We start from the raw sequence: 26,367 nt of genomic DNA, 5'->3' as shown, positions 1-26,367 counted from the left end.
AGAACAAATTTTGTTTTGGAAATGCTGTTGTGGGGCCTTGGAAAAACTGTTCTTGAGATACCTTCTGCAGTGGATTGACCTGTGCTTTCTCTGATGTACCACTATGACTCAATCTAGGGAGCAAAAAAATTTCCAGTTACTCATCTCAGAGAAAGACATATGAATCGAAGTATGAACTTCTCACTAAAAAGCATTTTTGGCAGCATATTTTCTACAGGGACCAGTGTTGTTACTGAACTTCCTTACTGGATTTATAACAGAAGTTAGTGGTATAAACTCAGTATCCCTTTAATCTGGATACCAAACCAAATTTTTATTTTTTGTGTTTGTGAATTTGCCAGCTTTGGTCACCTTGCTTTGAAAATACACCAGAATATACCTGCCAAAGCTGATCTTTCCCCAAGACTTGGTTTTTCTGAAAATCAAATATTATTTGAGTGAAGGCTACCCGAAGACTACCACAGGAAATAAAACGTTGTGCTTGTCAGAAGGTCAGTTATGTGGCATCATTTTCGAAGGACTCACTGGTTTTGCTTCCATGTGCCCTGTGACTGATGACTTCCTAGCAGGGCCAAAGACAAGTCCTTGTACTCATGGTCTGTGGCAGGGTTTGTGTTCTGGTGGTCTGGGTGTGGGGGTTTTGGGGAAGCTCCAGCAGTGGAAATCAAGACTTCTAAGGGCCATGCTTTAGATTTTAAGTCAGCCTGCAGGTGTTAGGACAACAGTGGTGGCTGTGCACTTCTGTGTATTTTGCAAAATCTGTCTCAACAGCAGCGTCTGGGTCTTGCTGTCTCACACACTTGGTGTTGGATAAGGTAACACCATGCTGCCAAAATGGGGATGTCAGATCTGATGAAGGCTGGCTCTGTGTTGCACCCTGTGCATTGCTGCTGTTGGGATAGGTGGCCATCATTGCCTGGTCCCTCCCTAGGATGGGCATCACACGCCCTCAGAAAGGGTTCAGTCACCCTGGAGCCACGGCTGATCTTGCTGTGGTTTTATCTTGATATACAGATTTAGTTCATTGCTTGGTTGCAGCCCAGGGTATGTGATGCAGGACTGTGTGTGCCAAACCTGCAGCTGGGGAGCTGTGGCTGGTGCTGAGGGTGACCTGTTGTGCCATCTAGCAGCACATGGGCTGACTGAGCATGCAGGAAGAAATGGGCACCCAGGCTAGCATAGCTGAGATCACTTCTCTAGCTCTTGCAAAAAGGTTTGAGGGGAGAGCTTTTTGCTTTTTCCTCTTTTGCTTTGAACTCACTTGAAAATGCCTGAAACTTAATGAAGCACGTGGGAGCTTTCCCACTGCTTTCAGTGGGATTTGGATCTCGCCCCCGCTGTCAAAGCATGGCAGCCAACTCTGGCATCAGGAGGAGGAGATGGGAGTGACATTCAAGTCAGATCTTTAAAACATGTAGAGCTCCTGCTAACATCAGCGTTTCCTTCCTGTGTAATGTACAGCAGTGAACATCGCTGTAACTAGTCTCTGCTCTGCATGGAGCAGAAAACAAGGGACATAACAGGTTTCATGCAAGTATGGCCTTTATAAATAAAAAAAGTTCATATGCCAGATAAACAGCCTTGGAAAATTAAATGCTCCCTGTGATGTGCATAGACATCAGTAGTCCATGCTTAGTGATGCTGATCAGTCGCATGTTATTCTGGAGTAAAGGAACCCAGCAGTGTGGCTGGAGGCTTGCAGTGCCTGTTGAGATTAATGAGGTGAAGGCCAGTCATTGCCAGTTGTGATGGCAAGTGTGTGATTTAGGGATGTCTGGCCGTTAGTATCTGGAATTAGGTCCTTCAGACCCATGTGATCACTGTTGTCAGCAAGACAGTAATGGTTTTCAGTGCAGCCATGGGCTAAATCTGGGAGAAGAAGGCACTCTGTTGTGCCATTCATCTTAGTGCCTCCTGAGCACTGGAAAGGATGTGCAGGGCTTGTGTGTATGAAAGATTGCATAAAATAGCTATTCCATCTATGTTTCTCCCCAGTGCGCCTCAAATTATTCTCCTGTACTCTCTGGAATCCTCAAAGCCCCTAGTGGGAAAGACTGAACGTTACACTTTGTACTGTGCTGCAGTGGGATTTGCAGGTGCCACCAGTCTCTCCTGCCTTTCTGCAACTCTGTTCATCCATACCGAGGAAGGGCAGACACCTTAGTTTGAGATTGGTTTAATCCTCCACACATGAAGTATCCAACTGGGCTATTCCAAGCTGCTGGAACTGGTACGTGACATCCCATCTGAAGCTGTAAGCAAGTCTCTTGTGTCTCAGAGGAAAACAAAAATAGTGTTTGCTTCTGCCACATAGTGTGTCACAAGAGAAAAATCCTCTTCTGGCCCTGGCAGGGAAACCGCTGATGGCCTATTTGGGAAAAGGGTCTGACAGCAGCCTCCCAGACTTGCTCGCTTCTGTAAGATGGGGCACAGTGTTCAGTTTTGCCATGCCAAAATTGGCTGCCCCATGTCCCTGTACCACATCTTAGCGACTGCTTCCTTTCTGCTCCTCTCGGTGTGTTCGAGAAACCTATGCAAGCACTCAAAAAGGGCCAACAAGTTAAAATTCCTCATGCTGTTTTTAACTAGTGGATGCCAGATGGCCACGTGACACCAGAGTGCACGTACAGTGCCCGGACATCTGACAGAGCTCTGCCAAGAGAATCCATCGGATGGTCCCCAGGGGGAGTTCAGAGGAGTTGCACATGCAGCTTTCTGCTGCACAAATGAGCCAGTTTAACTGTAACACATCATTTCTAGTTGTCCTTCTGCAGCTCATGCTGACCTCTGTGTTGCTGAAACCCTGCTCACGTCTCCATATGCAAATGGAGGGCAGGTGAATGTCATGGTTAAAATTACAAATGAGCCCATTTGTTCAAAGTCTGGAAAGAGACTGAGACCTTTTCTAAGCTGAGACGTGTTGGAACTGTGTGCCTTCACTGTATTCCAGACCTGAAATCCATAGCCAGACTATATTCCAAAATTTTGGAGTTTTTTTCAGATTTTTCCTGGTCAACAGAAATGTTTAATGTATTCTGTTGTGCTGTATTCTGTGCAAATGGAGCTGCTTGCTTGAATATACATAGCATGTGAGTAACATGTAACATCATCACCAGGAACAAGACCATTTTAAATTACTCTGCCTTTTGCAAGACCGAGGCAGCCTTGTTGTGTCCAGCTGGAAGCTGATAGATCCATCTCTTGAAAAATAATTCTCAGAAACCTTGCTCCCAGTCCTGAATGTTGTTTAGGTTTTTTTTCAGTTGAAACAAACAAGAGATGGTTTTCTTTCTGGTTATTATTTTCTTGACAGTGTTTTTGGTTTTGGTTTGTAGTTTTTAAATACACCTTATGCAACAACCTTCTCAGAAAGAAGAAACCAACTGTGTCTTGTTAAAAAGGAGAGTGTAATCTAGAGGTGGGTGGACAGTCTCTTCCCACACCTCAGAGCCAGCTTCCCCAAGCTCCTGATCAGAACTTGAGTATCTGTGTCCCTTTGAGTGCCTTCTCCTCTTTAAAGTATGTGCTCCTGGAATGAAGAAGCCAGAATAATACTTTTTCTTTAAAGTCCACAGCAAGTACAAGTGTGGCTTTAGCTTTGGAGGTGTCTTTCTGAATTTGAATATCTATATATATGGGTGGTTTTTTTCACTCCAGAAGTGAATTTCTGATAACTGTAAGATCATCAAAGCAAAACAGATGGCCTCCAAAGGTTTCTTTAAGAACATTTTCAGCTCATCCAGAGATCACAATAGATAGATAATTTGAGCTGTGGTACCAACAGTGGCTTGTGCAAGCCAGAGTGTTGCTGCTGTGAACAGCAGATCTGTCGTCTCACAGGTAGGCCTCAGATTTTGACACTTCTTCAACAAGTTGATTCTTCCAGAGAGTGGCTGGCAGTATTGAGAGTTAATATAAGGATATTAGATTTCAGAGAGAAATTTTCCTGGCTGGATAAACATAGCTTGTAATCTTACAGAGATATGTTGGCCTATTTGGACAACAGGGTGATTCCCAAGTGGAGGAAGCGGTTTGGCTAGCCAGAAACCATCTCATATTTCTTATTAATGAAAAAATCTTGTCTTCAAACCAAAGCTTGTTTGATTGTCTTAGTGTGGGTGTACAATGCATTCATGTGGCTCAGCCTTTGCTTATGTTGAGTTTAGCTAACGAAAGGTCCTATGGTAATGTGTGGCACATAGGCATTTACCACTAAACACCCGTTTGAGGTCCCTCCTCAAGTTGCAATATGAAAGGAGCCTTGTGATACCATTTCAGTCTGTCATCATAAACTGCCTCACGGACTTTTTGTCCGTGAGAAATCTACCTCTCAAAGTTCTTGAAACACAGGACCCTGCTTCTTGCTAAAGGTGATCATCCAGGCTGGTGTGGTTTTAACACTGGAAGATAATATAGGCTCATTTATAGCATGTCCTGGTGTGCCGTCTTCATGCATCATGGATGAGTTCATCGGCAGTAAGAACAATCAATGCTGTCCTGCACTGGAGCATAGGGCAGCCCTGATGGTAGAGCCATTGAAAATCACCATTCCCAATCCAAAATACATCAGCCTGGCTTAAAAAAAAACACCACAGCTTCTGCTTTGCCTTTTTGTTCTGATTTATTCAGTGTTCATGATTTTGAGATTTTTATCTATCAACTGCATTTCTCAATATTTCTTTCTAATAATAAAAGCTGTGGGTTTTGAGATGATCACAGGACTCCCAGAGCTAGGCTCTATGGTCAGAAATGCTAAGGATCTGTTACGTTGCTGCTGTTACTGGGTAAACTGGAAGTTAAAAGTGAGGACAGAAATTGGTTGTTACTGTTGCGTTTTACGTCATTTGTATGTATGACATAAACTTGAGACAAGCCACTGATGAGACCCGGGACAGTTGAGTCAGCCTTTTTGTTCCTCTTTTTCTTGGCACATACAAGGAAATTACATGTGTTCTTTTTGGCTTTTACAGTTAAAAGCCCATCAGGAAAAGAAAATTCCCTCCCTGTTTACTGTGTAATCAGGCAAAGGGATCAGAATCACTCTTTCCTCATGTGTGTTTGAATTGGATGATTTCTGCAGGACCAGGAGGGTGCATAGGAGGGGGTTGTGCTGTTCAGAATGGAGCAAGGGTGGAGATGGCCATCTGCCACCTGCGTGGGGCTGTCCTTGCTCTCCGTCAGGCTTGCACAGCTCTGTGCCCCACTGCCTGCATCTTCCTCTGCCTTGCTGCCTGGCCTTTGTGAGCTGGGATCCCGGCAGCAGGCTAAGGTTGGAAAAAGGGTTGATCTTCCTGGGCTTTGATGTGTTAATTCCCCAGAGGAGCTGCTTGCTCCTCCTTCACTGCTCTGCTTCCCACATCTCCCGCTCTGCTGCACTGTTCGCCTCCATCCTTGGTTAGGCGAGGAAACCTGCCTCACTTAACCTCTCTGTCTTGGTTCAGAGGAGCCCTGACAGTGCCACTCAGCTCAGCAGGCGCCTGCAGTGCTGGGGCTATAGCTTTCAGCCTCGGCTGCCTGCCACAGTCACTTGCATCCTTGAATGCATGAAGATAGTCATGACCAGCATGGAGTATAGCTGGGACATTCACGGGCACTGTGTCTGGCTAAATAAGGTAAGGCTATCTGTGTTTGTTCTGGCTCTTGCATTTCTCCGAGCGACAAGCCACAGCTGAGCAATGCTGGTAGGGGATAAGCATTTCATCTTTTTTCTTGCATTGGATACCAGCTGAGCTGCTGTTGAAGAAACTGAATGTTTTAAAACAGTTGCATCTTCCCTATTCAACAGCTGTGTTAGTTATAATTAGAAAATGTTTCAGGTAAATTGCTCAGAGTGAAGGTCTGTCTTACGCTAGTTTTCTTTCAGAATTCACTTTTACTGTAGTGAAGTCTTCAAAATATACTGCGTGGGTTCATGTTGGTTCTTTTTTGTGTTGTTGCTTTTCCTTGCTCATTCTCTAAGGAGGAGCTAATCTGTAAACTTCAGGAAAAGCTTAGCAGCATGTTTGCCTGCCTGCTGCTGGAGCATGTGAAGCAGGCTGCAGGTATTCAGTACGATGAGTAGGGAGGCATAAAATGCAGGAGATGCTGGTTTGGGAGGGCAGCAGTAGGCTCCCACACACATAGGTTAAACTCTGGTATGGATTGTCTTCAGACAGATTTGACCAGTATGAATTTGGGATGAAATCAGTACTTACAGAGGGTAAAGCTGTCAGGGTCCTGTATCACAGCGGAAACAGTGGTGAATACTTTGTTAGGAAACCCTGGAGGGTCTCATCTGCTTGTGGCACACCAAGTGATGTTGAGGTAGCTGAGGGTGGAGGGAGTTCCCCTGCAAGGGACTCCAAAACTGAGTGAACAAGTAGAACAGCAGTAGCTGTGCTTAACTAAGCGTAGGTAATGTGTATTATAATGATCTGAACAGCGTAAGCATGTTGATGAGCTCTAAATTAACTCCAGATGGTCAGGAAAGATGTCAGAGACGGCTCACTTGCCCAACTGTTGACTGGACTGTAGTGGTCGAAACAGTAAGCGCAATCTGCCATGAAAGAAAATCATGCTGTGGAGTGGCAGCTCCTTCTATGCAAATCAAATTGCTTCTACAGCAAAAACTATGTGATTTGTGCTGCTTATTTTGTCTGGAAAGCAGAAGAGAAAATGAAGGGAAATGAGGGTATCAGCTGCAGAAGGCTAAAAATGAGTCTTATGTTTAAAGGAGAATTCAGCAACTGAGAGGAAGCAGATTTTATTATTAATATCAGGATGTTTAAAACTACAGCTATTAGAAACTTTATTGCGGTTTGGAATGCTAACTCACTTCCAGGGAAAAGGGATTAAAGACTGAGGGCAGGCAAGCTGTGAAAGTTTGGTGATGCATCTACTTATTACAGGAATAATTCCCTCCAGAGCAGTGTGGCTTTTTACACTTACATGGTTGCAGACAGAGCTTACACATGTGTTTAACAGATTAGCTATGGATTAATCTTGCAGCATTTTTAAGTGCACTTGGTCTGATCTTAAAAGGCATTTTAAGTAAATGCTTAACCTCAAACTTTTGTGAAGCCTCTGTGGCATCATGACAACTGTTCTTTTGTTTTTAGGATTAAGATTGGTATTGCTAAATCTGCACTTTCGTGCCATACAGTGTTTTGCAGTTAATCCCTAAATTGAAAACATATGCAAAATCTGACCACTTAATTGAAGATAGATTTTAAGTTGCTGATGAAAAAGAGCCTTCTTTGGAAAATAACAAAGCTTGTCTTACACAGCTAGTAAACTGTGATAATCCTGTATTGAATTTGATGATACAAATTTGGTCCAGAGCTACCAAGTGCTGCAAATGTGCTTGCAGTGGCTGTTGAATCAAATATTTACTTTCCTTTTTTTCCTCTTTTTTTCTTTCTTTTTCTTTCTGTTGTCAAAGCTTTGCAGGGTGAGTAGTTGTCAGATGTAGTCCCAGGGGAGGCTGCAGGTCCCCAGGTGGGGAGAAACTCCTCCTGAAGGACAGACCAAATATTGCTCACACAGCTTTTCCACGAAAAAGCTTTTCCATATCTCCTGGCATCTTTCAAACCTCCCTGCAGCCCGTTCATCCCCATTGGACTTCCATCCACCCTCTTTCTTTCTGCACTACTTTCCCGTATCTGGTGTTAGGGCACTTCCATCTCCATTTCTCTTCAGTCCTGCCCCTGTTTCTTCTCCTCTCTTCCTTCATCATCTGTCTGGGAAGAAAATCTTGCCAGGCATCAACTTTTTGCCTTTGAAGACAGTGCAGAGAAGAGATGCGGGAAGGCAATCTATGGCCATTGCCTGCAGGTCTCTGGTGTCTACACCACCATAGGTGCTGGGGCAGCTGCTCTGTGAAAGAGCTGCCATGGCTTTTCAGTGTTTTCCTTTCTCCAGCTCTTACCTTCTTCCCCACTGAAACCAAAGTCGGTGACTTTCTTGCCTTTTCATACCTAAAATGAAGAGTTAGTCCCAGGTATTATGCAGAAGTTACAGTATTTCAGGCAAAAAAAGCAAACTGCTGTTGTATTGTACACAAAGTTTTCTGGTTTTGGTGTATTACAGGAGGTATGGTTTTATGCAGATTTTACAACATATTTCTGGCAACAGCCAGCAAAGACATCTTTATATTTGGTCTCGTGGAAGATAACCCTTACTCCAGTCCTGTTTGGGGTTCCCATTACCTCCCCCCTCTTTCTTATGACATTGTACAGCTGCAGCCTGAACTCACACTCTCTAAATGTTCCTGTTTTAAAGCCAAGTATGATGTGCTTGAGCAAAACAGGATTTTTTTTGAGAAATGTGAACAGAGTTTAACAACAAAGGTGTCTGGCAAGATGCTATGCACAGTGACTAACGTTCTGCTTTAACACCTCGTTGGTTTTCACAGCATCATAAAGACGTTTTCATCGTAGTGTGAAACCAATACTTACTTCCCCGTATTTTCTTCATGCAGTATTTGTTTTTAGTTAATTTGTGACTGGTTACGCTGACTAGAGGTATCAGGAGGTTTGGTGGTTAGGCTGCTGCTGTGGTGGTTGGGAGGCAGGGAGTTGGGTCTGTGTTTTGATAAGGACTTTTGTGTTATCCCTGGCAGGATAGAGGGTTATCTTTGCACCTCGTCTGCAATGAGGGATGAATATCACTTTCCTCATCAGACACGCCCACACTCCATTGATAACTGTGTTGTATATTGCAAAATACAGATGCTTGTCCTTATGGAGATTGAGTAGTGCCTGAGATGTACTGAAGGATTTTAAATGAGAAGGGAGCTACGGAATAGTGAAGTATGCAAAAGTCTTGGATTTGTATTTCACATACAAGTCAAGTTAAAAAATTTCAAGCATAATCTGCTAGTTGAGCAGCTAACCAGTTTATTTTGGAAGCACTTCGGCTTCTTTTGCCTAGTTAAGCTGTTAGATCTCGCCAGTCTTGAATGGAAATTCTATGGCATGAGCTAAATTGTTTTAGATGCCGGGGAAAAGGCAAATTCAGAAATGTAGAGTATTTGTGCCTTGGTGCTTAGTGTCTGGATGGTCAGAAGGCCTAGTAATTTACTGCTAAAGAAGTCAGATACAGGTTATCATTATGATACGAGGTATTGGTACAAATCACCAGAGAGCATACTTCCATAGTCTGCTGTTGCTCTATGAATTTCAGGTCACTTTTACAAAGTTACACATGTATGCTTTGGGGAGACATTTGCTACTGCATACTGATTTAAAAGCTCCCAGGACAAAGCCCAATTTCTTGAGAGCGCTGAGGCCAAATACGTTGCATCCCCTTCTGTTTGCTTCATGTCTGCTTTTTGAGTGGTGCTGGTGGGAATTTTATTCTTTCAACTTCAGATGAGGCAGTTTCTCCCACCCCTCAAGGTCAGACATGTAACTTAGAAACACAGTTTTAGCTAGCAGGTTTCCTGAGGCACCCTCTGCGATCAGAGGAAATGAACTGCTTGAAAGAGAGATTCAAAGCAGGAACCCAAGGCTTACAGCTCCTAAGTGGTGGTGGCCTCTTAAGGCAGGGCACATGGATCAGTCACATGGTTTCTTTTTATCATATATTCAGAAGCAAATCAAGGCCCCTCAACGTCAGTGGGAGACTCTGCTGAGCACACTGGATCTCAGAGCAGCTTCTCAGACTCCTCTAAGCAATTTATGCAATGATGGGAACAAGAATTTCTTTTCTGAGCAGAGATTTGATTGTGGCGTCCATCACGAAGTGCTTTGAAGACAGCTTTGAATATGGATAGAGTGAAAATCCTTCTTGCTTCTCAACAGCATTGAAGTTATTATGAAGAAAGTTGCTGATTCCTCTGAATTCTCTGATAGCATTAACATGTCTTCTTGTTTCTCTTTAGCCTCAGGCAGCTTTGCAAAGAGATGTGTTTAGAGTGCAGACATTCACCCATACCCAGTAAAATGTGCCTGATGTAAAATGATGTCTGTTACTGTGTGTTTGACTCGCAGAAAGCATAATGCACGTTTTGTAAATCGTACTTTGATTTTTTTTCACTTGCTGAATGTCTCAGGGTATTTGTCTCTCTGTAAGTCTGCCTTAGCATGGTACGTCATTGAGCACAAATTTTGTTAACAAAATGATGAATGCACAGTAAGTGAAATTTGCAGAATTGGGTCACCAGAAGGTTCTTTCTTTCTCATCTTTAAGGCTTGAACAATTCTTGTCCTGGATGGTGGTGATCTATCCTTAGTTGACAGTTTACTTGATTTGTAACCCTGTGGGGGCCTGAGAATGGTTTAAATCTGTTCCTGAACTCTACAGACTGAAAATACTCTTGAAGTCTGTTGATAGCACTGAATAACACTTCTGGTATGATAGCTGACTACACAATATTTGCTGCCTTTTTCAGACTAATGGACACATATCTGGGAATGGAGATGTATATCAAGAAAGGCTGGCTCGTCTGGAAAATGATAAGGAATCTCTTGTTCTGCAAGTGAGTAGTCACCTAGATTATTTCTTTTCTGCTCTTGCATTCATGAGACTTTTTAATAGTATGTGATAAAACCTCTGAGGACTTATTGGCAGTTGTGTTGTCTTGGACAATGTCCAGAAAGCTTGCTGATACCTGAGAGTTAGCCCTGATTAGGAATAGGTGTGAATTTAGATTGCATGAAAAAATCTAAGGCCTTTCTTTATGTGTATCTGAATTCTTTTTGAATCTTATCAGCTGAGCAGATCTGCAGAGCAACCACCTTCTTTATGTTCATGTGGCAAAATGGGAATTGGTCTGCAGTCTCAAAGGTGTTGCCTTGGTCTTCCCCGGGCTCATTCCATGTGTTTTAACCTCTTTTGCTTTTATTGCTCAGAAGAGGAGAAGCTGTATGCTACGGTACACTATGTGCAATCACTTGGAAAGGAGAATAAATTACATGCAGTGAGATTTAGCTGTTTGGTTATTAGGTAGGAGCTAGTGGGTTTTCAGTTAATGTATTGTCACAGCAAAGGCATAATTGTTGGCTGTGAGATGCAGCAGCCATCCCTTGTGAAAGCTTCCAGGACAAGTCGGGAGGGGGGGGATACAGAATTGTAATGTGGCTGCCAGAACTGTGTTTGAAATACCAGTAAGCACGAGGGGAGAGCTTTCCCTCCTTTCCTGCCATGTGTTGTCTCCACTGGACAGCTGTGCTGCTGCTCTTCCTCCCCCATGGTCCCATTTAATCTTTGGCCCAACCAGCACTGCTACTCACGTACAGTTCTTCAGGTGACACATATGGCATGGGCCAAGGTGCTAAATGAACATGCCTTTTTGTCCACTATGCAGGTAAGTGTGCTTACAGACCAGGTGGAGGCCCAAGGAGAAAAGATTCGGGATCTGGAGTTCTGTCTGGAGGAGCACAGGGAAAAGCTGAATGCTACAGAAGAGATGCTGCAGCAGGTATTTCACAGCCCCATGTCTGTCTTGCTGTCTGTCTTCGTTCTGTCTTAATGAACTGCATTTTGCTTCAGTGACAGCAGTACACTTCAAGGTGTTGTACTCCTTGATGTCTCCTAAGTGGTAATTTTCTACCATATTTGTTTTATAGTCTTTGTACATGGTAATGTCAGTGCTGCTTTATACTGTAGGAATCCAGTTCTGCTCTTCTTTGCGCCTTTCCTCACTGAACTTCAAAGAGACTTGGATTAAACCCTCTGGCAGGATGGGTGGATTCCCCTCAAAGCTCCTTGCTGCTCAGAGCAACTGTGGTGACAGACAAGTTTTTTTCTCATCCTGGCAGCCAACCCATGGTAGTGCCCCTGTAATTCAGATGCGTTCTGGGTGCCTGCAGTCCGACAGATGGATAATAGCTGTGTTTCAGGGCTTCAGATAAGTGCAAGGAAGAGGGTGATGCTTTTCCCCATGAAAGAGGCCTTCAGCTGCAGAAATAAATTCCTGACTTCTTCCCCTTGAGTATATAATTCTGTTCTCTTCCTCTTTATCTTGAATCAGGAGCTTTTAAGCAGAACATCCCTTGAAACTCAGAAGCTGGATCTTATGGCAGAGATTTCCACTCTGAAGTTAAAGCTTACATCTGTAGAGAAGGATAGATTGGACTATGAAGACAGATTCAGAGACACAGAGGTGAGTAAAACCCAAATGAATAAAATTTCCTGGGATTTTTCTTTTTTTCCTGCCAGGCAGGAGGGGAACTCATCCTTAAGGTTAAAACATGTATCTCTTCAAATAAAAAAGTGTCCTCTTTGGTAAACTCTGGTTTTACAAAGAAAGATTTCCCAAACCAGTTTTTGATTCTTGCCACCAGATCTTAGGAGGGATGGCATTTAGGATGGATTTAAATAAAATCATGAACATACTGCGGTCTCCTGTCACAACTTGAAACTGTCATCTTCTTAGTAACGCGTGTTTGAGGCAAATGCTTAAACCCATTGCAAGTACAGAAGGCATGCACATGCACAGACACAGCATACTAAAATAAAAACTTTTGGTTTGGGTAACAGAGAGAATTGGGTGATTTAGTGTGAGGTAATTTTGAAGCCTCACTTCAAACTCCAGCCTTACAGAAGCCCACAGCCAAGAGTCCAGCAGTGTACAGTGCCAGGTGGAGCTACCATCCCTGGCACCATTTGCCTTGAGGCATTTGCACTTTGTACACTGCAGATCTGTGTAGCTGAACCTAGCTTGTGTTTGAAGCCAGAAAGCCTCAAAGCAGGTGGGCAAACCCAGTTTTTCCAGGAAGCATTTAAGAATCAGGCTGAACTTTGCTGCCAGGGTGACTTACCCAATATCAGAAACCCCTTGGAGTCTGCCTAGGAAGCAGAACAAAATCTCCAATTCTGGGTTCATAAATGAGCTGAAATGCCTGATGTTTATATTGTGGGTATTCCAGCTGTCATTTATTTCTAGAAAGAAAGAAGCTGTAATGTCATTACAGGAGACAAAAATTGCCCTTTCCACTACAGTCAGTAGTTTACCAACTCCATTCCAATTTCCTACATATTTTCCAGTGAAGGGTCACTCCTCACTTGTATTGCAAGCACAAGAGCAAAAATCAAGCTTGCTCTTGAGTTGCTTTCTTTGAACCTGTCTGAAGTAATCTGCAGACTCACAGAAGTGCACAGGTTAAATACTAATGTTCAGATTTGAAAGGTGGTGATCATTTAGGTAGTGATGACAGTGTCCGTTCCTGCAGTGTAGATCATCTGAGTGTGGACTGGATCCATATTGCCTCCCATTAGCTTTTCCTCTAGTTTGATACCAGTTGTTATGTGAAGGATCACAGCATTGCCTTAAAAGCAGCTGATTTGCAGTCCAGGTGAGTACTGTGCATGGCAATACTGGAGAAATTGGCAGGGGATGAGGTGGAGGGAGCTATTGAAGGGCTCTCTGCATCCACAGGAGGTGTGTTTAAGAGCTGGCTACTTTCACAACTCCTGTGAGGTCTCTCTGCCCACACAGTGCTCCTCAGCTCTTTCATGAATAACAGCTCTTTACCTGTATACTGACACCTATCATAAGCAGCCCAAATGATAGATAAATGAGTTGACATCAGCAGTAAATGATTTTAGGAGGTGATGTTTGATCCAAATGACTGCAGTGAGCAGGTGTATTCAGAATAGGATTCTACTGCATCTCCATTTGTAAACACCCTGTGGTTTCTTGTGCTTTCCAAAACAGGTAATAAAAGTGATAGGGCTTTGAGTGATTTTCTCCCTCTCATTCTATCCTTATTTTTATTGAATATGATTAAATTGCTGAGCCTTCTCTTCCTTCCTTGCCCAGACAGCTTTCTCTCCACAATTTAATAGCACGGCTCCGCATACCAAGAAGTCAAACATGGAGCTGTTCCCAGGAAAGTGGTTACAATGTGGGGACCACAACACGCTTGGCAACTCTGTAGGCTCTGTGCAGGCTTACCTGCATGGCAGCTGTGAAGATCTTTCTTTTTGAAATACCTTGAAATAAGCTTAAGGACTCTGATAAAAATAAGATAACCTAAATTATGTTTAAAAAGTAATTACTATGATTAGGGGCTATATATATTTCTCTCCTGGGTATTTATGCCAGAACTAATGAACTACTACTAGAATGTTCCTCCCTCTCTTTGGAAACCAGAATGATTATAGTTTAGTGTGATAGAAATTACTGTGTCGTTTCTTCTTTGTTTCAACACTTTATAGCTGTAAAAAGGCTTAGGCTTTGACACTATAAAAGGGATAATATATCTTAATTTCCATTTTGTTAAGTGGAAAAATGAATGGCCAATCAGTTGTATGGGTCTCAGCCATGCAAAATCTCTGTCAGGTATTTTGGAGACTGCTTATTCTCTGTTCACAGTATTTTATTTAGTGTTAATCTAATTACATTCCTGTTCGAAGTAGTAGATGATCAATTATTTCAGCAGAGCTAAATATTTCAATGAATATTTAAAATACAGTAAAACACATGATGGCATTTACATGAGGTGTTCAAAATGGAAGAAATTTTGTACCCAAAAATGGGAAAGAAAAACTATGAATATTGCTTCTGGTTTTATTTAGAGAAAAGGAAGTGAAAATGAAAAAAACACATTGACATCTTACATCAACTTTTGTGTAGCTCAGGTCTCCTGCAGAATTACCATTTGGATCAAATCCTTCTTATTGTCTAAGTTTTACTTATGTCTGTCATTGCAGCTTCCCATTCCAGCTTGGTAGGCTTCTCTTATTCACCATCCTTTCTCTAAACAGATGCTTTATTAGATCTGCGTGCTTTTTTTTCCTTTGTGCTCAAGGACTTTAGTGTCTAGATGTTCACAAATACACAGCTTTTCCAAGGCTAATTGTGTGCTTCATAGAGATTTATAATTGTTCTGTTCTTCAAATCATTCCAGTCTTTCCACTTTCTCAGCAGACACCAGTATTATTTTCCTAAAGGAGCGCGGGTGGTCTGAGTTGGGCTGAGTTTATGTAAGAAAATATCGTACAAGGGAGTTTATTTAGGGAGGAGTCCATAACCAGACATGGTCTTTGAAGCGGGAGCCAGAGGGTAAACTGGCTCACTCATGGGGAATTCTTCATAATTTAAACACCACCAGTCTCCTTTGTGCAGATGAATTTCTGAGTGGAGCAAAATGACGGATGTGGTTTGGGTTTCTAGTGTCTGTAAGGAAGCCTCTGACCCTTGAAGCTTAAAGTTATCATTGTTTTTTTTGTGCCTTTCTTGGCCTGCTAGGAAAAGCACAAGTAACACGAGCAGGGAAGGAGAAGGCTCTTGGAAACAGGCGTCTCTATGTCCCACCCATCAGCTCCATTCATGGGTCCGTGCAAGGAACAGCTGTGGGGTGTTTGCACGGAGAGACCTGACTGGATCAGAAAAGAACCGCTTCATGGCTCTTTCCTATTTTGGAGGGTTTTAAGACAGGAACATGACTTATTCTCAGGGCAGGTACTTTAACCCATTTGTGGGTGCCTGAAAAAGATGTACTAGATGCAAGCAAAGCAGCTGCCATGCAAGCAAAGTGTCCGCAATGTGGGTGACTTATACTGCTGATTCATCCAAATCAGCCAGGGAATTCAGTGGATTTTTGGTCTGGTCTCAGATTCTGATGAACATGTGCAACACCCGAAGTGACCTGGGGACATACATATCTCAAACATCACACTGGTCCCTAAAGCTCTTCAGGTTATATAGTTATAACTGCATTATAACTGCATTATAAAGCAGTTATAATGTTTGACACCTTCAGGTTTCAGACGATGCTGTGATCTCCTTGCTGGGGCTTTGCAGGAGGGGGCAAGATGTGAAAGGTTTGTAGTCAAAATCAGTTGAACAGAGAATAGTGGAAGAAAAGGATAAATGTTTCAGGGCAGCAAGCAGGAAAATGGAATATGCTGGGAGGGTTAGGATTTTTAGGGAACCTCAGTGGCATTGACAATCTCTACCTCTGGTAGCTTGCCCAAAGCTAAATATTTAGTGTGAGGTGTCCTTGCCTATGGCATGGGGGTTGGAACTAGATGTTCTTAAGGTCCTTTCCAACCCTAACTGTTTAATGATTCTATGATTAATTCAAGGGAGACAGGCCTGTTTGGGCCTTGTCTTTTTCCTCTGCTCATTTATGCAAAGCTTGACCACCTTCTTTATATTAATGAGGGTCTGTATACAGAACCTGGTAAATCTTTTATGTAGTCCTCTGCCTCAGAAAGATGAGAGGGAATGTAATTTACAGTTACTGCGTTGTAGATAACTTAAAACATGAGTTAATGTTACACTTGCAAGAGAGTAGTAGAAAATATTTTTAGGGCAAAGCATGCTGTAAGGACTGGCCTTTAGTTCTGTTTAACATGTGGGAAACGGTACAGTATTTTGCCAAAAACAAAAATGATGGCTTGAGGAGAGAAAAGCCTCAGGCAGATCAGTTGGCATAGTGTCAAAGGTAACCATCAGACCTGGGAACATAGTTTTGCTAGTGATCTCAAACACTTGATGTTTGTAAGAAACATCTCAATTAATCTAGTCATGCAGACTGACACCCATGTTTGTTTATACTTAGAAGAGTGATGAGATTTACAAAGGTCACACATTGAAGAATCAATGAGGAATTGCAGGTGTGTTCAAAGTCATACATTAGCAGTAGTAACTATTAATAGGATCAGAATGTTCTGTATTTTAATTTTCCTTGGACTTCTGCTAATTGAGCTTGTGTTTTGCTAAAGAAATACAGATGTTGCTCTGTTGGTATCAGATTCAGTAGGCTCAAATTAATAACCAGAGGCTTGTAAGCTCAGAAAATGTGTCATAGGGCTGGAAGGTCGGTATTGCTAGGGACCCGTGAGCACCCCCTAAATGTCAGCTCCTGGCTTGTTAATTTATAAATTAGCAATCTCAATTGTACAATTAGCTCTGAAAACAAAAATGTGGTTATAGTTGTTAGCTCAGTGTACAGTATTGTGTGACATCGATAGGGTTTGCCTTACCATGTAGCAAACCTAAGTATCATACTATTTTCTTGATAGTTTAAAAGATGTTATACTGGAGTTCTGGTCCTCTTGCATTTTCTGAGGTGCATGAAGAGCTCTCCTTTGAAGAGTTTCCTGGTGATGATAATGCATTACAGTACCTGCTGAGAAACTGGTTTTTTTTTTTAATTTTTAATTCTTTTCCCCCCTTGCCCCCCCCCCCCCCCCCCCCCTTTTTTTTTTCTTCGCACAAATGTAACACTGATCTGGGTCCATACATAAACTAGAGGTCAGTGAGGTATACATGAGGCAGAAGCTTGCTGGACAGCTCTTGGGTTGTGCAAAAGCCACAGCATTCTGTTAATGTGTTTCCCTGCTGAGCAGGAAGAACATTTTCCCAGTAAGTTGTGGTTTGTTGTTTCTTATGGAGGGACCCTCTGTCCTGGCTGTCCCTCAGGCTTCCTGCAGGTCTGCAGCTGGCCACTTAAGATCCCATTTTCCCATCTAGAGGACAGGGAGGTTTGAAGGATGAGTGCTTTGTACCCTGGTGGGCATTCAAACTCAAGTGTTCATTTGATCATGGCAGGAAGGGAGCTGTAGAACTGGTGGCATTCGGGGCTGACCTCCAGACCTTTTAAGTCTCTCCAGGAGGTTGACCAGGAGGTCAAGGCATTCTGAGGAGCTCAGGTGTGAGTTAGTGGTGGCTCCAAGTTTCTTCCAAACCAGGTTGAATTTGCAAAGCTCAGGTGTAGTGGCACCACTGATGCTTAAAAACATATGCCATTGTGCTTGTAGACACCAGTGACAGCTCTTCCACTCAGCCCTCATTAGAAGGGCTCATATGTGTGGCAGAAACATGGATTTAAACTGTAATCACTTCGTATTTTGAAAAGGCGGGTGATAGCTGGCAAGTCTGGAGAAGGAAGGATGTGGCTGCTGTGTTTTAAGGACAGCTACCATGTTTTTCTGTTGCCTACTTATAGCAGTAGACATGCAAGCAGTTGAGCAGTGAGAGAGGCTGTAGGCCTTTCTTGGTCCTCAGCACAGGGAACACAACTTCAATTTATGTCTCCCTTTGTTCTCTGCCCTCTTCTTCAGTAATGCAGAAACTGAGAAATACAGTTCCGGGATATCTAGAAGCTCTGAATTGCTTGACTTAGCTATGAATTTGGGTGGTGTGTCTTTGTGTACGGAGTGCCTTTTATTGCTGCTTTGTTTTTATGGTCCTGCCAATGGGTAGCTATTGTTCTGTTTTGTTCATTGAATTACTTTGTTGTTTCTGGTCTTGTTTTTTCCCCTCACTCAGGATTTGATCCAGGAAATAAATGAATTGCGGTTGAGAGTGGGAGAAATGGACAATGAAAGACTCCAATATGAGAAAAAACTGAAAACGACCAAAGTAAGTGAGGCTGAAGGGAAGAAGCAGAGATGGGTGTAAGTCAGGCTTTAGAAGTTTACTCTCTTCTCCCAAGTCCTCGCCTGCACCTTGCAAAATGCTGAGCCCACTCAGGCCCTCATGGTACTCATTTAAGCAACAATAGTTATTTTCAAATTTCATTCTATGATTTTCAGTTCTGTGTGTTGTTTTTATGAATAATAACTTCCCATGCAACTGGCTGTTGAAGAGTTAAATTTATTACCTGTTTAGACCCTTATTTCATATATGTCAAGAGTCACCAGTTGCAGTAAGTAAGGTGTGTGCCATAGGTGAGGCCAAAGATGAGCATTTATTTTCTCCTAAGTGTGCTAAAAATCAGGGATTTCTGAAGAGAAAGCATTCACCTAAGTAATTCTAGCAGTCTGTTTCTGTAAGTTGTCTAACTTCTCTTTGCTATTTAGCCTTGTCTCTTTTCTATCTTTAGTTTTCTCTCACTCCTCTGTCTCTGTTACCAGTCTTTAATGGCCAAACTTTCTAGTATGAAAATCAAAGTGGGTCAGATGCAGTATGAAAAGCAGCGGATGGAGCAAAAAAGCCAGATGCTAAAGGTGTAGTAGTTACTGGGTGACATTGGGGCTGTTTTGAATCTTTCATGTTCCACCGTTTTAAGTTCCTGTCTTGCATCGTGCTGTCATGCTCTGTTTTCATTAATTGCTGTGTGTTGATATGCAGTGTTCCCTTTCCAATTAGATGTGGAAAGCTCTGTAGCTATTCCCTGTAAACAGGGAGAGGATTTTAGTGTTGTGAACTTTCCATAGGTTACACATAATGGAATTAGACTTGGGTTAAAATCATTCTCCTTCCAAGGGAAGATTGCCTCTTCTGTAGCTTATATCCGTTATTCAAACAGAACTTCTCGTCACCTTTTTAGAGAATTTTTTTTCATGAAAACTGGCAAAAAAGTAGTGATTCTTTTATACAGTCCCCTCTCCCACATGTACATTTACATATTCTGTTTTTAATTCAGAGGAAGAAATACTCACCAACAACCACATGCAACTTTAGTTGCCTATGGATATAACAGCAGCTTCTCAAGTGACCATGAAATGATCTTGTTTTGGAGAGCCATGAGTCTGCTGGAGAACCAGCAGAAATCCCATCAAAATCAGTACCAAGCGGGAACACTGGAGGATTGTATTGCCCAACCACTGTTCTGGAAGAAGCTTTGATTTCTTGACAATTTTTTAATTGATATTCTTTTTTATTATTGGTGCTTTATAGCCAACAGGAAACAATTTAAGGGAATTCTGTAGTGTGGGGCATAGTTTGGGATGCAGACATCACTATACATTTGCAACCAGCCTTTCGAGGGAAGCTCAGGGATGCACCCAAGCCACAGTCTTCTAGTTTGGTTTATCTCATTCAGGATTTAAAAGGTCAGCTAGAAGCTCTAAATGCCAAAATTGTGAGTCTTTCCTTGTTTTGCTTTGTTTACAAACTGAACAAATTAAATTTTCAGTGTTGGGTACATTTGCACTGAGGGTCCTGTCTTGATGATGCAGTTGCACAAGATATCCTCGGACATCAAAGAAACATGTTACTAAACTGGGTAGGATTTGACTTGAATTTTAAAAAGTTAAATGCATGGATCTGCGCCAGTCACTTGCTAGTGCAGATGGTTAGATCCAAGTTAAAATTTGACAGCATTTATCTAATACACCCCAACTCCCCCAAACACCATCTGTCTTATTCCCATGAATCTCAACTCCAAGTTTCCTTTCCTAATGCTTGATCAGCAAACCCAAACTGTGGCAAAGATACCACATTTTTGTCTGAACTGCTTTCCAGTATGTGTTTATGTGCTTGATGGTGTCGTGATTGATTTTTCTTTCATAGAAGCAGTGGTTATTTCTGAAACTCTCCTTAGCCTGGTGTAAGCACAGTTCCATAATTGTCCAGCTTTGACCATGCAAAATGCCCTATAAGTACCAAAAATAAGTGTTGTAAATTTTAGCATTCAGTCTCATCACCTGCGCTGTTTTTTTGCCTCTGCAAGGTTAAATAAATATGAAAACTGGTTTTGGTTTTTGTTTTTTCTTTAGTCTGTCTTTCTTAAATTTAGATGAAAAATCTTTTTTTCAGTTATCCATGAGACTGACACTTTTTGGACCATAGCCCCCATGATTTTGCCATCTTACAGACTCAGTGGTCTGGAGTGATGTTCAGAGTCTGCATTGTGGATGTACCCTCAGCCAGTATAAATGTCAGGGGGCCCTCAGTCTTTTTCACCAACTGAGGACCTATGCACTGTGCTTCATAGGAGAGAATTTCAGAAATGTCTCAGATGCTTGTGGAAGCCGTCACTGAGAGATTCTGTGTCTGTTACAGGATGAGCTACTAGCTTTGAAAGACAAACTAGAGCAGAAGGAAGCTGAGGTGAAAAGGTTGCAAGAAAAATTGGTTTGCAAACTGAAAGGAGAAGGAATTGAAATACTGGACAGAGGTAAGAAGGAGGGAGCATCTATCACCATGTCCTCTTCAGTCACCTCAACTGAGGTCATGTTTCCGTGAATGGTTATACAGGAAATAACAGATAAAAGCATCAGTTTTTATATCATTTCTGTCCTTGTTTACTTCTTTTAATATATTTAGTGGCTGTTCACAATGCAACTGTTGAACCTAGTGTCAATTTCTTGATCAACTTTAAACTAGCCTAAGCAATCCCTAGTTAGCTCTTTACATGGCTCGCATGGAGTCTCAAAAGTAGCAGTTTATGGTCGCAAAGAAATCTTTAAACTAATTTCAAGTTCCCCAAAAAGATTACACTGAGAACGAAACTTTGTGGATATCTGTGCTGAGCTTTGCTTATATACTGGTAAGGAAGGGGAAAAGCCGTACTACAGACTAAAGTATGATGTGTTCCAGTGACCCTTCAGTGCAGACCTAGCCATAAGTAGGTGAAATTGAGGACTGGTTCTGGATTTGTGTACTGATATTTATTGCTGATTTGAAGATGGTGCTTTTAAAGTACATTCTTTAGAGGAATAAAGCCACAAGAGATTAGACTCCTCCCCTGACCTGAGGAAGAAACGCAGTGTGTAGGTTGTCACATTTTATTTAATAACATGATCTGGTTTCAGCATACTTTTTTTTTTAAGAGCACTTAAATGTGAATAAGGTCTGACTTTATTGCATTTATGACTACTTAAACGGGGCTTTTCTTCCTTGGGGCTGCTGTGTACACTGAACTCCCATTACCCTTTGGTTCTCAGCTTTAGTTTAGTTCTCCACATAGCTCAGCAGAGATCTTCTGCCATGATGGGCCATGTCTTTTCCGCCTTGGAACAATATTAAGTAATGTCGTTTGCAGATAACACCGGTTATCTGCTTCATTAGCTGAATTGTGCTTTCTGAACAAAATGCATACTTTATCACTTAGCTGGCTTTTGTCAGTAGTTTAATCTGTCTCTTTTACCAAGTAACACTTTTGGCGAGTGTTGGTTTAAGAGTAACCTATCTGCATACATCTTTTCTGAGACCTTAGAAGTGAAAACATACAGTTGCAAAATATAGCCTCGAGACAAATAATTGTGTATGAGAGCGGTGGGACTGTTTTGTGTCATTAGGAATGTTGGCACCAGGGGAGTGCAGGTTGAAATTGAACTGCTTGCTTTTGCACTAATACATGATGGATATGAACTCCTAAGTATCAAAATTGTGTTAAAAATTATTTAATGTCATAACTTTCATGCTAATTTCAAATCCAATGGATTTTCCTGCACAGATGAAAATTGTAAAAAGAAGCTCAAAGATAAAAGTAAGGTTTCTGGTGTCTTTCCACAAGCATTTGCATTTCAGAAGTGCTTTCCAGAATAGCTTTCTGCATGTGTTTGCAAAACTCCTTTACCAAACATTGTTAGGTTAAATCATCTATAACCCTTAGTTACACTTCCAGTAAAATTTCAGATTAAGGATGGATATATCAGACTTGAAATACAAAGTTTTATCAAGCAAAGCTTATAGATAAAGATTTGATCTCAGAAGACTCACAAAGCAGTTGCTTCAATGAAATGCAGTTGCTACCCAATAAACCAGATTTTCATTTAGCATAACTGAATGAAACTGGATCAGTTGCTGGTTTAGCCCAATATGTCTAAATGCCTTTCATCTAGAAAGCCAGCCAGGCAGCTCATTTTCTTCTTGCATTTCATTAAGGAGGAAAATGTTCTTCCCACTCTGTTTGTTTTCCAAGAAATTTTAGGAAGTTAAAACAAGGTAAAATGCTTTCTAGCCTGTGCTCGTAACAAAATTTAAAGTTTACTTCATTTATGCAAGGCAGATTTTTAGCAAAAATGGAGATTCTTTCCATTCTGTCTGAATTTCCAGTCCAGAACACCTCCAAAATCTAACCTTGTTAGAATATACATGTTTCCATGTATTTATACTCCTTGTAAATAAGGATTATAGATGAAGCACAGAACACTGTCATCTGTATTAGGGACCTTTTCCAAGTCTGAACCACAATGTATATTCTAGCATGACTGCTCATCACAGCAAATACTTGTATCATTCCATTGTGCTGTCCTCATTTCTACATTCATACTGAATTAAGACTAAGCATCGCTGCACAATGCTTTCTTCATCATATCTATTAATCCTACTGCTTTGTATAGTGGGGTTTTGAGATGCTGTTTGGGGTGTTTGTTGATTGCTGTAATGATGGTGTGTTTTACAGCACTGCAAATGTTGTATTTTGGACTTTTTGTTTTGCAATTGTTTCTCTATTTGAAAGGTGGACATAATGAAAATCAAGCAGTAGTTTAGTTCTTGACCTTTCCATTTTCCTAAAGCTTGGAGGGTCGGTAAGGAAATTTCCTGACTTTTATAATTTCCTTGATAAAAATGTCAGAAAAAAAGGTTTTGAAGAAAAGGGTTTTCTTCTGTATATTTTTATCTAAAATAGAATTTAAGTGGCTTATGTTTTGTCTTTTAGTTTGTAAATTTACTTTCAGCTATTACTGAGTTGCTTTTAGTTTTGGTTTATTTATTTATTTTCCTTATTTTCTTACACTGTCTTAATTTAAATTGACTTAGAGAACTGTATTGTGCTTTTAGATATAGAGGTGCAGAAAATGAAGAAGGCGGTAGAATCTCTAATGGCCGCAAATGAAGAGAAGGTATCAAAGTCATTATTTTTTCAGGTTGAGCTCAATCTCTAAGAAAATCTAAGAGAAATCTCTCAAGAAAATCTTCACATATGAACTTGTCACAATCCAATTAAAAAATCAAATTTCTAAGAATCAGTGATTCACTCTATTCAGAAGCACAACAGTGCCTTTATAATAGGGCACTTATGACCTGTTTTGCATGTGCACAGAGTACTTACGCTGTTGTGTCATTCAGTTCTGTGTGACGGCAATTTATACTGTGTTCTGAAAATGTAAAGAGCTCCATACAAGTCCCTTGGGCTGTCACAGGCTATGTTTCCAAAAGAGCTTTCTGTGAAGTATAAACTATTTTCATGTATCATTTTGCACATTCATATGCATGTGCCTTTTGTAGGATGTTTTCTTTTGATCACCAAAGCCCTAAATCCTTTGATTACTGCTTTCTTTGTACATGGAAGATTCATTATATTCGACCTTTGACTTAATAAGGGAGCTGAAATCCACTTTCAAGGCTGGGACAATTCTGGTGATTAAGCAGATTAAGTGTTTACTAAATACAGGTTTTGACATTTCGTAGCCTCTCAGGGTTCTGGGTCCTGTCCCATCCACACTTCCTATTTCTTTTGGTATCACAACCAATTGAACTGAAGAATGTCTAGAATTTATAGTTCTTATTTTTGGTTTGCTGAAGGAAGAAGCACAGTCACAGCTTTCCTTTATTTTAGGATCGGAAGATAGAAGAGCTTCGGCAGTCTCTGAATAGGTACAAGAAAGTTCAAGACATGGTAATACTGGCTCAAGGTAAAAAAGGTATTGTACAATCAAAAGATATTAAACTCTGCTCTCATTTAAATTCTAGGTGCATTGTGGTAGTGTTAGACTCTCAGACTTCCTATCTTTGGAGGCATCTCTTAGGCAGAGAAAAGCCAATTCTTCAACTGTGAACTGGTAAATTGCATTTTTTGTCCAGGCAGCTGTTCAATTTACTAGCTGGTGCTAGTGACTATTATTGTCACATTGGTTATTTTCCCCTTGTAAAATGAATTTTAATATGATAAACTGTCAGGCTCTTTCCATAGCCTTCTGAAATGCCTTTCAGGGCTGGCCACTACATAAACTGCTAAAAATTGTTGTTCCCCTCTTGCATGTGTTCCTGGGAAGGAGTTGGTAGCTGAACAGAGCAATGCCTGAGCATTCGTGTTCTTACGAGCCAAGCCAAGCCAGCACCACCCCAGTGGCTGCTCACCCTGGAATAGCAGTGCCCAAGAGCTGCAGAAACGTCTGTAGCAAAGTGGATGTGCTGCCAGGACTGTGTTGTGATGACACGCCACATCTTTGGCATGTAATGAAGCCTTCAAACACCATCAAATGCAGCAGCTGTGGAATAGTTCTCCTCCCCTACTGCAGTGGGGATGAAACTGGCTTTTCCTACCTTTTTTTTTTTTTTTTTCCACACACACATGAAAAAAACCCTTCTCTGCCGTCAGATAATGAGCTTAACTGTGGGGCTGAAATGGTCGCTGTAATATGTCATGTATAATGGTCCATTCCATATGTTTCAAGACTGGTGAAGGTTTCCAGATCCAGGAGTTTCTGGTCCTCAAGGGTGATATATGTTGAGGTGGTCGTCAGTTTGATGTAAGCACATTATCACTGAGGAAAGAGGAAGTGTGGATATGAGGGCAAAACACCCTGCTTGAGCATTGAAAAATTTGAATAGGAATTACTCTCTCATGCAGTGCTATGCATTCAAAGACAGGAGGATGTTAAAAAAGACATCAGAACTTTTTCTTGTCAGTGCTCTGATATTGATGACAGGTGTGGAAATCCAAGCCTTTTGGTGGTACTGAAGCAGTTCAGGGGCAGCAAGTTGCTCGTTGTGAGCAGAGAATGCCAGATGCTGATGCAGGCTACAGCATTTAACTGAGACTCTCAGTTTGTGGGAGTCTGCAAACAGTGTAGTCACCTAAAATCTGGTGTTGGACTCTTGTGCAGTAGGCTACATTTTTCATATGGGTAACCTGAAGAAACCATAGAGACGTCTGAAGTTTCAGGCAGACTTTGACCCTTGGTCTTTCCCTAGTGAATAAGGGAAAAGAAGTATTTAGTATGAAATTCCAGAACATAGCACAGGAAATAACTGCTCCAGTTCATTAACTTCAATTCAGTAACTGCTCCAATTTATTCAGTGTGTTGAAACAGATCTCACTAAATGCCCCAAGGGCATTTGCTGGGATTTTTGCTGTCAGATGTATGTCCTCCCTCTGCTCTAACCCTGCTGTGCTCTGGTAGTTGAATTGGGAAGCGAGATTCAGCAATGACTTCCTTTTACCTGTTGTAGTCTGTCCTAAGAAAGAAATGAAGAATCCTTAGCCTCTTCCCTTTTTGGCCCATAAGTGAGCATGCTGGCTGCACCATGCATGGGAGTGAGGGTCATTATGTAACTGGAAGTAAAGCCTCTTTCCCTTCCTTCAGGTAAGGAAAGTGACAGCGAAGACTTCTTGAATTCAGGGTCTGTTTCCACGGCTTTATTGGACACACCAAGTCTTACTGACCCAGAGAAAAGCCCATCTCCAACCCCAGTCACAGCATCTCCAGTCCATGATGAATTTAACATGAATATTCATGAAGAGGTATCCTTTTTTTCTTCCTCATTTAATGCCATCACTCCTTAAAAACATTGCTTGTGCTGGATTCCTTTTACAGATGCCAAAACTCAAGTTCCTGAAAAGATACTTTTGGGGTTGCACAGTTTTCAGTAATGTCCCATATCCTTTTGGAGAATTTTGTTTTCTTGTGAAAGCTGCTCAGGAGTTACATTTAAGTTCAGTTAAATTTATTTTTCTTAATCATCAAATGTGGTCAGGAGACAGCAAATAGGTGTATTTGTCAGGAGAATGGGCCCAAACTACTTTCCCTATA

General features: G+C 41.5%; 1 protein-coding gene across 20 annotated transcripts in view; it reads left to right on the top strand.

Moving 5' to 3' along the window:
- The window catches only part of PPFIBP1 (PPFIA binding protein 1), a 112,898-nt gene that overhangs the window by 64,818 nt on the left and 21,713 nt on the right, over positions 1-26,367 (top strand). For 6 of the 20 annotated variants that reach the window (XM_061472108.1, XM_061472109.1, XM_061472103.1 and 3 more), the window contains 10 exons: positions 10,373-10,459; positions 11,288-11,401; positions 11,954-12,085; positions 18,206-18,298; positions 18,793-18,885; positions 20,666-20,780; positions 22,062-22,094; positions 23,393-23,454; positions 24,171-24,255; positions 25,921-26,078. In XM_061472108.1, coding sequence (XP_061328092.1) covers positions 10,373-10,459; positions 11,288-11,401; positions 11,954-12,085; positions 18,206-18,298; positions 18,793-18,885; positions 20,666-20,780; positions 22,062-22,094; positions 23,393-23,454; positions 24,171-24,255; positions 25,921-26,078 — 972 coding nt within the window. Of the gene's footprint in view, positions 1-5,377; positions 5,613-10,372; positions 10,460-11,287; positions 11,402-11,953; positions 12,086-18,205; positions 18,299-18,792; positions 18,886-20,665; positions 20,781-22,061; positions 22,095-23,392; positions 23,455-24,170; positions 24,256-25,920; positions 26,079-26,367 lie in introns of those variants that run through there. The other 14 variants (XM_061472111.1, XM_061472120.1, XM_061472112.1 and 11 more) reach the window with 10 other exon arrangements.

The sequence above is a fragment of the Pezoporus flaviventris genome, unplaced genomic scaffold (genome assembly GCF_033815535.1).
Source record: "Pezoporus flaviventris isolate CSIRO_AGI_PZ_B2104156 unplaced genomic scaffold, CSIRO_AGI_Pfla_v1 ptg000070l, whole genome shotgun sequence".
NCBI classification, from domain to species: domain Eukaryota; kingdom Metazoa; phylum Chordata; class Aves; order Psittaciformes; family Psittacidae; genus Pezoporus; species Pezoporus flaviventris.
Note: the sequence above shows the minus strand (reverse complement) of the source record. Positions and strands in the feature narration are given on the sequence as shown.